General features: G+C 43.1%; 1 protein-coding gene across 5 annotated transcripts in view; it reads right to left on the bottom strand.

Moving 5' to 3' along the window:
• The window catches only part of DPP6 (dipeptidyl peptidase like 6), a 799,862-nt gene that overhangs the window by 12,472 nt on the left and 771,206 nt on the right, over positions 1-16,184 (bottom strand). For all 5 annotated transcript variants that reach the window (XM_032775624.2, XM_032775623.2, XM_032775621.2 and 2 more), the window contains 4 exons: positions 9,568-9,666; positions 7,042-7,111; positions 2,763-2,957; positions 889-943 (listed from right to left, as the gene is read on the bottom strand). In XM_032775624.2, coding sequence (XP_032631515.1) covers positions 889-943; positions 2,763-2,957; positions 7,042-7,111; positions 9,568-9,666 — 419 coding nt within the window. The remainder of the gene's footprint in view (positions 1-888; positions 944-2,762; positions 2,958-7,041; positions 7,112-9,567; positions 9,667-16,184) is intronic.

Genomic DNA, 16,184 nt, shown 5'->3' with positions numbered 1-16,184 from the left:
GCTCCTGTTGGCAATTCTCACTTCCCCCAGAACCTCCTACTGTGTGCTCTTTCCAAGGAGAGGAATGATCTGGACCATGAGGACCACTTGTGTCTTCAAAATAACTGTATGTGTCTGCGTCCAGGATTGGGCCCTGTATTCATGTCTTGCTCTGTTGAAGAGTCTGTAAAACTGCAGCATCCTCTAAAAACCATCAGTCATTGGTATGGAATTTGGTTATTGCAATGCCCAATATGCGAGCAAAGATTCTGGATGTGTCTCATCTGAAACAGACATACAGTCAGACTCAAACTGCTTACACTTAGACCCTGAACTGGCAGTCCCTGCTTGGGCAAAACTCCCATTTTTTGAGTGTAAGGTCTGAGTTTTCAAAGCTACAATGGTACATTCATTCTATATTGTCAACGTTAGTATGTTTTCCATCAGATCTGAATGAACTGGTACTAAGCCAAGAACCCATCTCCATTCTTCACTGCCTTCAGAAATAGTGCTAATAGCAAAACTGTTATTAGCATGTCAGTGGCTGCTATGAACTGGTAAGCAATCTCTGAGACAGGGATTCTATTATACGTTCAGCACTATTCACCCATTGTACCTCTATATCGATAGCCAGAATAATTTCTTCTAACAAGCCCTTCTCATATCTGACTGCACTTTTTCCTCACAAATAATAGATGTTTTTCTTTTTCAAGATAATTTCAAAGGAAACACTGCTAAATGGGCTGATAAAATGGAAGCTCTCATCTTTAGAATCTCTAAGCAAGAAACAGCCTGTCTCAAAAAACAAAACCACCACGACAGGTACACTCAATAAATCAAGATTAAGCACAAGTGCTGAAACACATCAGCAAACAATAACAGAGGGTAGGGATCACAGGAAAATTTTACCTTCCCAAATACAGCAACTCGCATTTTATCAATATAATGTTCTTTCAACATTATCCTAAAATATGAAACAGACGAGAAAGAGTTAAATTCAAGGATGACCCCATTAGATACATGGAATACATGAAGGCATTGTGTGGCTTGAAGATTGTATCAGCATGAGTTTAGGATGGTTGTATTACCCAAGCCACAAGTGAATTATATAGGCTAATCCATGTAACTTTCTGTTTGATTTGTTCTTGATCTTTTAACCCCTTGCCTGATATGGAACATTCCAGGTACATCATGCAGAACACACCTCCTGTGAGCCAAAATGTACCAGGTACACTCTAATTTCCATTAATTTTGACTGGATCATGGAAGCACAACATCTTACCTGTAGAACCAGTGGCAAAATTCTTACTTATATATGGTTCCAATGTCATTCTTAAGGTGTGATATACTTAGAACAGTAACTCTGCAAACAGTACAGGGTCCCATATTTATTGTCTTGCAATGACTTCCATATCAAAATTATCTTCACTTTACAAATCAGAAGATGGATTTTTTCCCCCACTGCTAGCACTGCAAAATTAATCCAGGCACAAAAAATCAAGCAGTATTCTTTCTGCGCCTTCTGTTATTTATCCCCGTGGCACAGAATCTGAAATCAGAACGTTGCTGATGGACAGGGAAGCACAGAATCCAGCTAACTCTTCTGTATCTGTAGCGGCTCTACAGTGCTAGCAGTAGCGAATTTTTTTCCCCCAGTAAAGTAAGATTGGATTGGACTTGAATATAAGCAGGGGGAAGTTATTTAAACATTGTTAAATGAAGATATTTAACTTAGCCAAAGGTCTCTACCTGTGCAGCAAAAAAGTAATTATAAGCAAGTACATCATTGTAAGTTATTTGTAAGACTAAAAATGTAAGAAAAATTTTTTTGTTTGTTTTTCAGAAACATTCATAGGCCTCTTTAATACAGTCCCCAAAATGTTAATTAAAATAATCTTTCCATCAGTCCTTAAACATCTTAATCCACCATTTTGATGCTAGATTATTAGCCTTAATAAAGGCTGTTCGTTTATTTATTATAACAAACATTAGCATCATCCATATATGTGCTCACTTCCTTAGAGACCAAGTATATATTTTTATCCACCGAACTAGCTTCATAATGGCATGGAGCCCCCATTCCTATAAATTAGGCTATTGCTGTAGTCACATGGCATGCATTACTTTGGTGCTTTTGCAACAGCTCTGTGGAAGACCTCACGGGACTCCAGCAATTCTTTTTATTAACAACTGAACGGGCCTTCAACTGAACCCAATAATTTTTTAAAAAAGATTCCTCCTCCTCTCCTTCCCCTGAATATTTAAAAGCAGACCCTTGAACTTTTAAAAGGTAAGCCCTTTAGCTCCATCCCTATTAATGTTAACATCAGAAAAAGTTTTTTCGCTTACATATGGAATCATTATTTAGCTGACATTTTACTCCCCATATTGAAATATACAGGAGTGTATTTTCACTTTCTTCAATTGTTTACACAACAGCATTCAGATAGGAGAAGATGCATTGCTGAGTGGTATCTAGAGAGATAAAACGATTGACTTTAACAACAGTTCAGCTCTGGTTGCAGCACCTAGGCAGGGTGGTCAGATGAACACGGCTCCCTCTCAGGGAGACTCTGATCCTGGAAGAGAACTGTGTGAGCAGAACTTTCCCACCCCCACCCTCACAGATCCCTATTGATTTCAGTGAGGTCCCACCAACACAGTTCTCGTTGCAGAATCAGGGCCTTCGAGTATTTTCTAGTGTCCAGATACAGCGGCGGAGCCTTTGAGAATACATTTCAATTATAAATGCAATTCATTTCTGTAAGGACAGTGTAATTCACCGGACAGCTTCCAACTGATCCTTCTCCTCCAAAAGGGCCAATCTTCTTTTAACTTCATGTAACAGCTTAGTGCCTTGGAATCCACTGCCCCGGCCATCAAACTTCATCACAATTGCATTGTGTGAGCTGACCAGCACGCTTTCCCAATTCACTTCAAACTTTTCTGTTACACTCTGGCTACCAGGTGTTCCGTCACTGAAACAAAAACAGACAAACTAAATGCATCTTACTCATGCTCAGTGAAACATTGTCAAGGCTGCCCAAGACTAGAGACCTTTCATGCCACATAATCTCTTTTGAAAGTGTCAATACAGTCTCTCCTTTTAAAGGGGAATTTGCAGACCAGCTTGCACTGATGCTACATATGTTATAAGGTGACATCGATTTTAACAAGAAAGCCATGATATCCGTCTTCATACAGCACCGTCGCACGGAGGTCTGGTGTGTGGAATGGTTTTGGAGGCAGGCACAGAAGCTGCAGGAAGGTTTTCCCAGCTATCTATCTAGATTCTTATATGGCAACCACAACCATGATATAGGAGCATTTTGTGAAACTAGGAAGCATACACATAAATGGGCCAGATCCTCAACCTGGCCAAAGTGGCATAGCTCCACTGAGATTAATAGAGTTATGCCATTACACACCACTTGAGGAGCTGGCCCCAACCTGTATTTCTTTCTTTCTCTCTCATCCCTCCAGTGTGTAGGGACTGAACTCCTGTGGGATTCCTGGCACAGGTTAACTGGGAGGGCCTAGCCTGGGAGCACTGCAGAAAAGCCTACTGAGTTGTTTGACTCTTGTCACCCATCATAAACCTCCCCTCTCCTGCAGGAGTGTTGGATAGTGGCTACAGATGTGACGGTCAGTCACTTGATGTCACTATTTCTTAAAATAGATACAAGGGAAAGGCAAATTAAAAAACAAACTGGTGATAAAACAATTGGCTTTAATAACAGTTCAGCTCTGGTTGCAGCTGGTGGGCAGGGTGATCAGCCGAACAGGGCTCCCGTTCCTGGAAATCTTGGTCCTGGAAGAGAACTGTGTAAGCAGACTTCTCCCATCCCCACCCACAAATCGGGTCCCACCAATACAGTTCTCTTTGAAGGATCAAGGCCTTAGATTTCATGCTCTTTGGGGGCACTTAGTCCTAAATGATCACAAGAAACACACAAGACCACACAAACACTGCAAACAGCACTGAGCTAAGCTTCTCAAACTCTCCATACAAAGCAGAAATTACAATGCACCCACAGAAATAGGGTGAGCAAGAGACAGGAGATTTTGTAGAGTTAGTTCTAAATGACTAGGGATACTGGCATTTCCACCTACTTCAGTTCTTTTTATGGGCTTTCAGAGACACAAGAAAATATCTCAATTTTTTAACATGCATATGACTTTAGTTATTTGCATTTGCTCCACAAAGGCCCAGGAGCATCCACTTTCAGAGGCAGCCTAATCAAGTGTCGTTAGCTTGATGAGTACCAATCTTCCTCAAGCACTTGTATAATGAAGTACGTTTTTGCTGAAGTAATTTTGTGATGAGGCAGTCTGTTTATTGCAGTGTTTTTGTCCTTCATTGAAAGAAGCTGCAGGATGGTGTTTTGGAATTCATTCGCAATGCATCTTTGCCTCCTTCATTCTGATATCAGACTCCTTTTTCTCGGCAAAATGCATCCCTGCTTGAAATCAATGGGAGTTAGGTGCCTGAAAATCTTTGAGGATCTGGGCCCTTAATGACTCAGTGGACAAGCTGTAAGGACAGTCCAATTGTTGGGCTAGACGGTACAAATAGTTTGGTGCTGCTATGAGGAAGACACCATTTGGAGGGGGGTGGCTGGTTATTCACTGCTATTTCTAGGACCACAGGGCAGAATAACTATAGGTTTAAGCTTTTGCAGAGGCTATAATAGCCCATTAAAAAGTAAACATGTCACTATCCCCCACCAGTGGCTGCCACAGTTTAACAGGAAGATAACCAGAGGTGAAAGTAAGCTGGTACTATCCGGTACGCCATGCCAGACCGCACCAGCTTCCGCGGTGGGGATTTAAAGGGCTCTGGGCTCCCCAGCGGGGAGCCCAGAGCCCTTTAAATTCTCCCCCCCCCCCCCGCAGCTCCAGCAGCTGCGTTGGGGCCAGGATTTAAAGGGCTCGGAGCTCCAATGGCTGCAGGGAGCCCAGAGCCCTTTAAATCCCCCCCCCCCAGCTCCAGCAGTCGTGCTGGGGCCAATTCCCCACAACAGCTCCGGCAGCCGGGCTGGGGCCGGGATTTAAAGGGCTTAGAGCTCCTGTGGCTGCGGAGAGCCCAGAGCCCTTTATATCTCCCCCGCAGCTCCTGCAGCCGTGCTGAGGCCGGGATTTAAAGGGCTCGGAGCTCCCATGGCTGCGGGGAGTCCAGAGCCCTTTAAATCCACCCTCGCAGTTCCAGCAGCCGCGCTGGGGCTGGGATTTAAAGGTCTCAGAGCTCCTGTGGCTGCAGGGGGCCCAGAGCCTTTAAATCCTGGCCCCAGCCCAGTCATCGGAGCTGCGGGGGGCGGGGGGACATGTTTAAGGGCTCAGGGCTCTGCGGTGGCTGGATCCCCGGGCCCTTTAATTTGCCCCAGAGTCCCCAGCCATCTCTGCAGCTGGGAGCCCCTGGTTGATTTAAAGGCCCTGGGGCTCCTAGCCACACCCGGTGCCCCAGGGCCTTTGAATCTTGAGAGGCCCCACCTCTTCCAGATGTGGCCACACCCCCCTCAGGACTCCAGCAGTACCGGTAAGTCCAGTAAGTTACTTTCACCCCTGAAGACAACCCATCCCTGAATGTAGTATTCCAATGTGCGTGGGCTCCCCCAGTCCTGCTGAGCGATCCATCCCCTGATATGACACTGTTGAGGAGCCAGGGGAGGGAGGGGTGTGCAGTGGGTTCACATTAAATAAAAATGATCCCCCGTAATAGTTGCAGTATTGAGAAAAGCTGATTTCACAACTCTTTGCTAGGTTTAAAGTGAATTTTCATTAAGGCCTTGTCCATTTTTGCCCAAGGCAATTTACAGTGTTTGTAGCCAGGTTTGGGAGAGATAATAGCCAATTTGGAAGAGTGGAGTGGAGCCAGTACTGTTATCTGTGGTGGAGAGATGATGCAAATTGTTCGGTGAAAAATCTATTTGAAGCTCTTTAAGGAAGTTCCATATTCCTGTAGCAGTCTGGAAACTCTGTAGCTTGTCCCCTGAGCTTCACCCAAAAGGGAGCAGGATGTGAATTTTAAAACAATTGCTGGGGTTTTTTTTGTTTGAGCAGTTTAGGGTGACCAGACAGCAAGTGTGAAAAATCAGGAAGGGGGTGGGGGGGTAATAGGAGCCTATATAAGAAAAAGACCCAAAAATTGGTACTGTCCCTATAAAATCGGGATATCTGGCCACCCTAGAGCAGTTCTTTTCATAAGACATCTCCTTTATCATCCTGAAATAGCATGATCCCAATGGGTCTGGGTCTGCTATCACTCTAGCTTTAACTCTGAAGGTCTTTAGGGTGTGTCTACACAGCCAGTCGGACCCCACGGTAGCAAGTCTCAGAGCCTAGGTCTAGACGTGGGCTCACGCTGTGCAATAAAAATAGCTACAGATGGAGCCTGAGTGTCTTCCCAGCTATTTTTAGAGCCGTAGCAAAGTCTGTAGCTCAGGGCTCTGAGACTTGCGGCTGTTGAATCCTACTTGCTTTGTAGGTGGACCCTCCGTCTAAGGGCTTATCTACACTGGCACTTTACAGCGCTGCAACTTTCTTGCTCAGGGGTTTGAAAAAATACCCCCTTGATTGCAGTGAGTTTCAGCGCTGAAAAGCACCAGTTTAGACAGTGCACCAGTGCTGGGAGCCATGCGCCCAGTGCTGGTAACTATGCCCCTCATGGAGGTGGGTTTTTTAGAGCGACTACACAAGCCACGTTAAAGCGCCAGTGTAACATTGCCAATGTAAATGAGCCCCAAAGAAGCTGGCATAGTGTGAAGGGAGCATTGTGTGTGGCTGGTACCCAACGTTGCACTTGGATAGGTGTAAGAGATCTCTTAAAAATGCAGTATGTTTTCCCCTAAGTCAATGGCAATATGCAGAGTGTGTACAATTAAGCATGTGTGTAATTCTTCACAGAATAGGAGCCTTAGATTGTAAGTTCTTCAGTGCATGGATCATCTTTTATCCTCCGTTTGTATAGCACCTAGCCCACTGTGGCACTAATCTTGGTTGCTTTTAGGTGTTTACAAGTAAAAATAAGAATTACAGATTACAAATAAAAATAAGAAAACTTACACAACCAGTAGCAAAGGATAGTGTATGGTGTCCGCAAAAGTTGCTGGCTTTAAGATTTGCATTGGCAATTCTAGGCAAAAGTAACAAACAACAACAAGGATTTAATATGAGAATGTTGAGATAACTATCACAGATTTTTACAATGTTGTGGCCACTTATCAAAAGAAATAAAGCAGCATTTCATAAGATGCTCTGGTAAATAAAACCCTAGAAACACAGATGTAATCAAGGATAAGATCCAGACCGTAATAGCTGAGGCGACAGAAATCTAAACCTAGAGTGAGCTATTTAGTCATGCATCACTTACACAACAGGCAATTAACATCTGGCAATAGCTAGTATTTTCCCTTTAGGCAGCTGGATGAGTGACATTACCAAGAATCAATATTTTGGGGAAGCAGAGAAAGGGAGGGTAACAATAGCTTAAGACAACAGGAATATAAGGTACAGTTGCCAATTAAAACATAGTTGATGATGTGACAGCCAGAATTTTTCTGCTTTAGGGGCTTCAAGACAATTAGGGGATCGACTTACCTCTTAATCCTAAATTCCAGGGGCCTGATTTGATCTCACTTCCTCTGGTATAATACAAATCAGGAGTAACTCTAAATCGACAGAGTTACACTGGTATAAAATCTGTGTGTGTATGTGACATCTGAGTTAGGCCCCAGTTGTGCTTTTGATAACCCCCAAAACTTCATTTAAGTACTTTGAGATGCTCTTCTTGACACCAACTGGTATATGAAAGTGCTCCCACACAAATGCTTTCTGCATTAATGAGACAGCATTTGTTTTTAAAATATTAACTATAATCCAGATTACAAAGGCATGGCAATTAAATCAGTATTAGCAGAGCTTTCAATACAATTAATACACAGATTAACCACTTGGTTGAAGTGGTTTGTTTTGCAATCATTTTCTGACACTCAGTCTAATTACTTATTCCATCTGAATGCTAATAGACTGCAGATTGGATCAATGGCCCAGGGACAGTCAGAGAGACAGCCATTTGACTTTAAATATACGTAAAACATGGCACACACTGCTCCAGTTACTTGGTCACCTTTAGGGCAGATCTTGGATACACGGTGAAGGCACATGAAAAAATACAGCCAGCTTGTATTTATTACATACAAAAAAACAGGCTAGTTAAGATCAGCAGAAGATACTTTCACCAACAACTGCAGTTAATAATGTTAGGAACAGTTCTTGAGTTATTTATAGTAAATTCAAAAAATAATTATGAAATGGCTCATGTGGCCTGGATAGAGTTGGATGTTAATGATAGGCTGTCACTGATGTTCTGTCTTTGCCCATAATGTTCATGAAATGCGCAGCTCTGTTTTCCTTATTCCTATGCATCAATTTCTTTTCATAATATCAATGTTCGAGGCAGAGCATTTTAGGTAATTACTGCAGTGTTCAAATAGCTTTTGGCCTCATGTTTTATAACACCACTCACTGGTCCAGATTACGCAGTAACACAGTATCTCTCATTCCTTTCTGTGTAAGTGGCATTCTGTGTTATATCTGAATGGATGTTTTCTATTACAGTACTCTGCATTTGAAGGAAATCTCTACCATGACCAATCCCATCACAGGGAAAACGTCAAGGAACATGTTTTCAGCCCTATTTCCTTAACTGCTTCCAAATTGTCAAGTATAGCCACACAAATGCCATGAAGAAATTAGGATCTGTGGAAGCCATTACATATTTTGGGATTTCAAATATGGAGTTTCCATGTAACAAAACAGACACTCTTAAAAATGTTGCAGGTGCAACTAAGGAGGCTAGTGGAAAATATCTGAACTATTTGACCCTAACTTTGTCTATATTACGTTTATTTGTTTGTATCTCTGTCCCCATCCCCTTCCTTTCATCTCACCTCTTTTGCACACAGCTATGGAGAGAATATTTAATTAAGGAGTGCCACAAAAAAGAACTAGCTGCATTTTTAAACTGCTCCAAGTTTCATTCTTCCCTGCTGCAAATAAGATCTTCCTTTGCTTTTGTCTTTCCTTTTCTTGTACAGCTGTTTTTTCCAACCTCTATCAAATTACGTGGGTTTCATGAAAAATTTTAAATCACTGATACTGAAAATCTCTTACATGCATGTCTCCTGATTGCAGTGAATCAAGCAGTAATCACCAGTTTACTGCTCTGTACTGAGAGACTGCCACAGTTGTAGCTAGTAAGCACATATAATATTCCATTTCAAACCTATTTTAACTAATAAACCAGTCATGTTACAGCAAACGCCCTGTAATGAACAGGTGATCCGGATCATGTCATCTCCTAGGGTCAATTACTTTTTTTATATAATTTTTATCCTTTTCTCTTTCTGTCTCCTCCATCCTCATCAACTCCTGTCTCCAGAATAACTTCCTTCTATGTAGCATTTCCCAGCTAAGTGCTTCCCAAATTGGACAATGTCACGGAGAGCCACGATAATTTTTCCTCCCACCAATCCAGTTGAGATGATTATTTCACAATAATAATAGCATAAGGCGAAAAGAGATACTTACTGTAATCATCTATCTTGATTTCCATGTACTCCACTTTAGGCATTTGCCTATCATTGACAGTCAGCTGCACATTTTCATTTACCTCTAGCTCAAAGATTTCTGAAAGAATAAGGACAAAAAAACACACCAACCCTTTGGAGTTATGCACGGACAATTTAACATTTTACCCAGGCCCCTAATATTTTTAAAACAAATATTTTGCTTCTAAACACTCTGTCCCCTCTGAAGTCTATGATGAGAGATGCACAGCTAAAATATCGCTGAAATATGCTCCAGATTCAAAGACTTATTATGGGCTCTATTATCCCAGAGGGAAAAAAAAAACACCTTTGCCCCAGATCAAGAGGTGGTATCAACTGGCATCCACTGGAATCAATAGAAATAAGTGGATTTACACCAGCTGAGGATCTAGCCTTCTAAGTCTAGATCAGGGGTAGGCAACCTGCGGCACGCAAGCTGATTTTCAGCGGCACTCTCACTGCCCGGGTCCTGGTCACTGGTCTGGGGGGCTCTGCATTTTAATTTAATTTTAAATGAAGCTTCTTAAACATTTTAAAAAAACTTATTTACTTTACATACAACAATAGTTTAGTTATATATTATAGACTTATAGAAAGAGACCTTCTAAAAACGTTAAAACGTATTACTGGCATGCAAAACCTTCAATTAGAGTGACTAAATGAAGACTCGGCACAGCACTTCTGGAAGGCTGCTGACCCCTGGTCTAGATGCTGTAACAGTGTTTTCGCCTCAGACAAAGCAACAGAAGATTAAAGTGGAATCGATGTATTTTAAGAGCTCACTCTGCAGTTCAAATGGAATGGGAGAAGAGGATTTTTATTGGCACAAATGTATATTCGTTGAGATTTTCACTCTAGGGGAAGATGTCCTTTTCGGGAGCTCTCCAGGCATGTGGAATCAATATGAAACAATTAAGAGTCAATGAAAGCTCTAAACAGAACATCATTCATTGTTTACCACACAGCTCTGCAAACTGCAGCAGAGTTGGTTCACATTCTAAACATCTCCCTTGGACCAGCACTATGCTCTGTATCAGCCAGCCAGCCATGCACAGAGACAACACAGACAGACAGTGCTTGTGGTATGGAGGAATCTAGTGGTGAAGGCCTAAGCCTTACATTTTCAAGTGTTCCACCAAACTTGAGTGTCCCATTTCCTAGATTCTCAACTCAACTTGAGGGCTGAGCCCATGTGGCTCCCACTTTGATTGGATTCATGGGTGCTTGGCGCCATGACCGGCCCTATCTTTTAGGGATATCATGCAGTTACCTAGGGTGACATCTTCCTCTCGGCTGTTCCACTGCCCCCTGCTGAGCTGTTCCCTTCTCCTGATCAGCTGGTCTCCAGGTGGCACTCCCTTCCCTTCTGCCCAGGCTGTACCTGAACGCTGAGCAGCTGAGCTGCTTCCTGCTGAGCAGCAACCTCTCTCCTGCTCTGGAGCCAAACTCTCTAGCACTCATGGGGTGGTTCATCTCCAGCTGGCCCCTCCCTTCCAGGCAGGAGGCCAGCAGCTGAGCGACTTCTCTCCAAAACAGCTTAACAATGGACCTGGAGCTGCTGCTTGGCTGAAGAGCTCTGAGGGTTCTCAGCAGCAATGTGTGCTATGTGGAGGGGAGGCCAGGAGACACATTCCAACATGGAGCAACTGTATCTGATCATGCATGGTTTTGCTGCAGGTCAGGTTCCATTCTTAGCCTTTCTGGCAAGATTTGTTCTCTTCCCTCTTGACAGAAAAGGCCTAATTCATTCCCTCCAGCAAGTGAAGGCTGGACAGGCCTTGCCCTACTTCAAGACCTCTAGCATCTAACAACTCATCAGAGTCAGGCCATTGGAAACGAAGTGCCACAGCAACTCCCTGGAGCTCAAGGCTGTTGGAGATTGTCTCTCCAGTTCCTTCCTCAGCCAAATCCTGATCACATTGGACAACATAACCACGGTGGCCAACCTGAATCATCAAGGCAGGACTAGAATGTTCCATTCCAGGGAGAATCCAATGCCCTCTTTCTCTGGGGTCCTTCAAAGCCCTGCATGTACCCAGCTCTCTGAATCTTCCAATGGACTGGCTGTGCCAGAAACGACTCTGTCAGAGGAGTGGTCCCTGCACCAGCAGGCCTTCAACCAAGTACTTGCCTGCCCCTTAGCCTCCTTCTATCAATCTCTTCAAGCCCAGCTGTAACTCCCAGGTTCCCAGATTCTGCACCACATGCCTGGACCCTAATATCCTGGTAACTTTTCTGTGTCCTGGGTACAGGGAGCCAGTTGATACCTTCCCTCCTTTCCTTGATACAGTGGGTTCTGACAAGGGTCAGTGCCTTTTGATTCTCGTAGCGAGAGTCTGGCTGAGGCAGGCTTGATTCATGAACCTCATCTGTGTGTAGTGAGGGCTCAGCTTCGACATACAAGGACCTTCTCCAGCAGAGGCTCATCCTTCTGACCTCATCCCTCTTGAAATCTGGACCCTACAAACACTTTGTCTTCTTTAAGCTGAGTGTCTGACCCAGAAAATTTTTTCCCTATGAAATGATAATAAATATGGCCTATTTGATCTGGAAGACACTGAGTAAAATATAATGTGGAACCTCCTAACACCAATTACACATTTTATTGACTATAACTGCACTTTAATGACACTTATGCCTATGGATACTTCTCCCTCAGGCCTTCCTGAAAATATAATACTGTAGGTAGTTCATAATCATGTTCTGAATCACATTTAGTCCCATCTCCAGTGAATAGAAAAGCAGGCACAGCACAAAAACATGCTGTTACCAGTTAATACATTTCACAGCTCTTTCAGCAAGTGGCTATAATGGTTCAATGACTATTCAACATGTTTCTGAAAAGCCTGGATCATCTCTATTGAATTCATAACTCCCACAAAAGCTCCAAAGCAACAGACTATTAAGTTTAGTTAAACATTAGGATTCTCATTTAATTACGGCCCACACAACTAGCTTTATCTGCAGAAAGAGGTCTGCCACACAGGGGAGTTCAGTAAACCCATTTTATTTGTTCATATAATTGCATCCAGAGAAAGGCAGGAACAGAGCGAAGGAAATAAGAAAAGATTGGCACATCTCCTAAAGGACTTTCTTTTCTGCTTTAGGACTACAGGGAACCCTTGTCTGTGAAGTACAAATGGTCAGTGCTTAATTAAATGTAAGCACTCTATAATATTCGGCATGACTCATTGTTATCAGATTATTGCAGAATACTGAGACAAACTCCCTTTATCGAGTAATGGCCTCAGATTAATGAGTAAACTCAACTGCCATAATTGCCTCCTTTATTTAGAAGCAACAAAATGGTAGAAAATGAAGAACCAAGGAAAATGCTAATCAAATGCAGAAATCATGCATTTTAGCAAACAGGATGAGTTTTGTGCATGCCTCTATCTAATTACCTATGCAATAAATACTATACACTTATAACTTTCAATATACAGCAACATTATCAGTATGTTTTATGCCACTTCTGTTAAGTATTTTATTTGCTTGTTACATTCCATGATAGCTCTCACACTATACACAAAATAGTCATTTATGATCCTGTTTTCAATATCATGAGAGCACTATAAGGTATATGATGTTATATGCAATCAGTCACATCTATAGCCATGAGAAAATCAAAATATCTACATAAAAAGAAAATGGATAGAAAAAAAACAACTACAAAAAGACTCATGAATGTCCAAAAATTAACTCACTCTATGCAAAAGTCCAAAATCAGGGCCAAATCTGGACTGCTTTAGTCATGTGCTTAGCCTCATTGACACTGATAGAAACATAAAATAAGCAGATACAAAGCAGGCCATTTTCTCAGTTACTTAAAAAGTAAAATAAAGAAGCTTATTCCAGAAGATCCCCCTCTCCTAGAGGTGGTCCACCCCTAACCTCTTCTGTAAGAAACAACATGAAAAACTGGCCTAGGCTTAACAGTGACCAAACAGTACTGTATGAGTTGCATAAAAACTATTTGGTAGGCATGAGGGTGAGGTCAGCAACACTATTACTCAGTAATGATGAGCTCACATAGCCTCCTTATTATTGCAGTTCCTAGAGTTAGGAAGCAATCCCTGACGTGTGGAAATGTTTCTGACAGCCTAATGCTGTAGCCTCCTAGGACTGGGTAGCCTGCAGAAACACAGGGATTGCCTTAGCTAAAGTTTGGCTTTTTCTATGGCCGTGTTGCTCCTCCCAGTTGCTTCAGATTTACACCAGTGTAACTCCACTGACTGTAGTGGGACGACTCCTGACAAACTGGAGAAAAAGGGGTCAGGCCAAACCCTCCATCAGGGACAAAATGGGTGGATGCATCATTATAGCTGTAGAGAGCACAGAGAGGCTGCGATGCTGGTAGATACTTATACAGTGTGTTAAGGCTAAAGAAATAGCAGGTTTGCAATATGTTCTCAATATTATTAACCTGAAATGTAAAGAGCTATTTTCTGAGCCTCTTTGACTGTTTTAGCATCTAGTATCTATCAATAAGTACCAGTTGGTATTTATGCGTTGCAAAAGCTGCATTTTCCCCAGGGCCCAGCTCCACACATTGGGAATTTCTTCTGTCCTTGGATCTGTCCTGCCTCCATGGCACTGTTTCCATCTGCTCTGCCCTGGATCCCAGAGAGGGAGTTCCACAGGCCTGGGGATAGTTACACCATTCTGCCACGTCCACTGCTGAAATCAGCAATACATGTGCAGAAAAACAAATGCAGGCCCAGGCCGGAATAACTTTTCTACACAGCTCAGTCCATACTGACAATCCTCCTTTAAAGCTGGTTTCACGGTAGCCATGCTGGGAAGCACCCATTAAGGATGATTTCCAGAAAGGGTCCTTTGAAGGTTCCAGGGTATCCAACTGAGCTAGAGGAGGTGGGTGGTGCTGTGCTTCTGATGGAGATCAGCACAGATCTTGGGGGATCTGCAGGGTAAGGCAGAACCCTTCTGTCCATTCTATGTGGGACAAACCTTTCCTATCGGGCACAATGATCTGGGGAAACCTCATGGAGTTTCTTTTCCCCACCCCAGGTGCTTCTTGCAGGAAGGGGTGATCTGCTCCTGGTTAGCTCCTGCTGCTTCCATCTGTACTATTCCTCCAGGAATGCGTCAGTGAGAACTGCACCACCTACCTCTTACTGAGCACTTTTCATCCAGAATTTCAATACATTTTACAAAGGAGGTCAGTATCACTAGCCCAATCTTTCATATGAGGAAACTGAGGCATAGGGAGGTGATGGGACTTGCCCCAGGCCCACCAGCAGGCCAGTGGTAGAGCTGGGAATAGAACCCAGGTGTTCTGAATCCCAGTCCTGTGCTCTGTTTTTGCCAAGGCTCTCAGAGATGGGAGGCATGTTGCGTCTCATGCACGTAACTACTTCTATGGATGCTGCTGATTTCTGTGCCTGTCTGTTTCTGTCTGAATTTCATCATAAAGAAAACTTTTAATTGTAAACAGTTAATTGGAGATGGGGAAGGGGAATAAATTATGGTTAAATGTACGTCACAGGTGGATTGGGCCCTTTGAGAGAGAACTGGTCCAGCCCCTCTGTGCCTCTTTAACAGCCTCTCAATGGGGTCTGACAGAGGGCTCTACAAAGAGCCAGAGGAGAGCAGGAAACAGGAAGAGGAAACTGTAGCGGAAAGTGAGAGAGGCTCCTGCAGGGAAGATCCAGAGACAAGGGGAGCTGCTCCAGCTAGGAAGGGCTGGGAGTGGCCTGCTAAAGCAGGGAAGTCCCTGGTAAGTTTCCAGGCAGGAAGACCTGGGCTCAGGTGCTTTGCAGGGAGGGTCATGAGACAGCAGGGGAGTTTTGAGACAGTACCCCAGAAAGGAATAGTTGTGCCCAGTTTAAGAAGGAGGGGGAGAGAAGGCTTTTTGTGTTGTTTTTGGCTTTTTTGCCAGTAAAACCAGACCCAAAGAAGAGGTATTATTGAACAGAGAGAAGTCTGAGTTATTTGAGAAAACGAGAGGGGAAACTGAGGCAGGCCATGTGGTGGCTCTCAGAAGGCATAGGACCCTGTTACAGTGTACAATATATCTTCCTTGGCAATCTCCCAAATGAAGCACACTATTCTACTCAGTGCTTATGGCTTACCAACAAAAGTTACAATATACATAAAATTGGACATTTTCCACTCTGATTCACCCTCTTATATTTCCGTTAAACCATATGACAGGCAAACCTTGATTTTATTTGTGTTTTTCCCCCAAACACCCATATGAATCTAAACTACATGCCTTCTCTAGTCATAACTTTACCTAGTCACAACTGCATTCTTACAGGAAGAGATTTTAAATAATGCAGATACACATCTGTGGCTGTGCCCTGCCGGCTCTGCTTATGTACAAGACTCTTTTGGTGGGGTGTTGGAAGAAATAGTTCAATGGCACATCATCAGCAAAGTGCACTGAGAGAGCAGGACGAATGAAATCACCCACACAATATTTAAACAACAGATGGGAGCCTTGTGTTTTTCTTTACACATCATGATACTGCATCAGGCCTGATCCTGTTTTCAATGGGAGATTTACCTGAGCAAAGAGTTCAGAATCAGGTCCATAAAGACAATGTTAGGATGTATCTACACTTTGAGCTG

This window comes from Chelonoidis abingdonii, chromosome 2 (assembly GCF_003597395.2).
Source record: "Chelonoidis abingdonii isolate Lonesome George chromosome 2, CheloAbing_2.0, whole genome shotgun sequence".
In the NCBI taxonomy this organism is placed as follows: domain Eukaryota; kingdom Metazoa; phylum Chordata; order Testudines; family Testudinidae; genus Chelonoidis; species Chelonoidis abingdonii.
The sequence above is the reverse complement of the archived record's forward strand: the minus strand, read 5'-3'. Positions and strand labels throughout refer to the sequence as shown.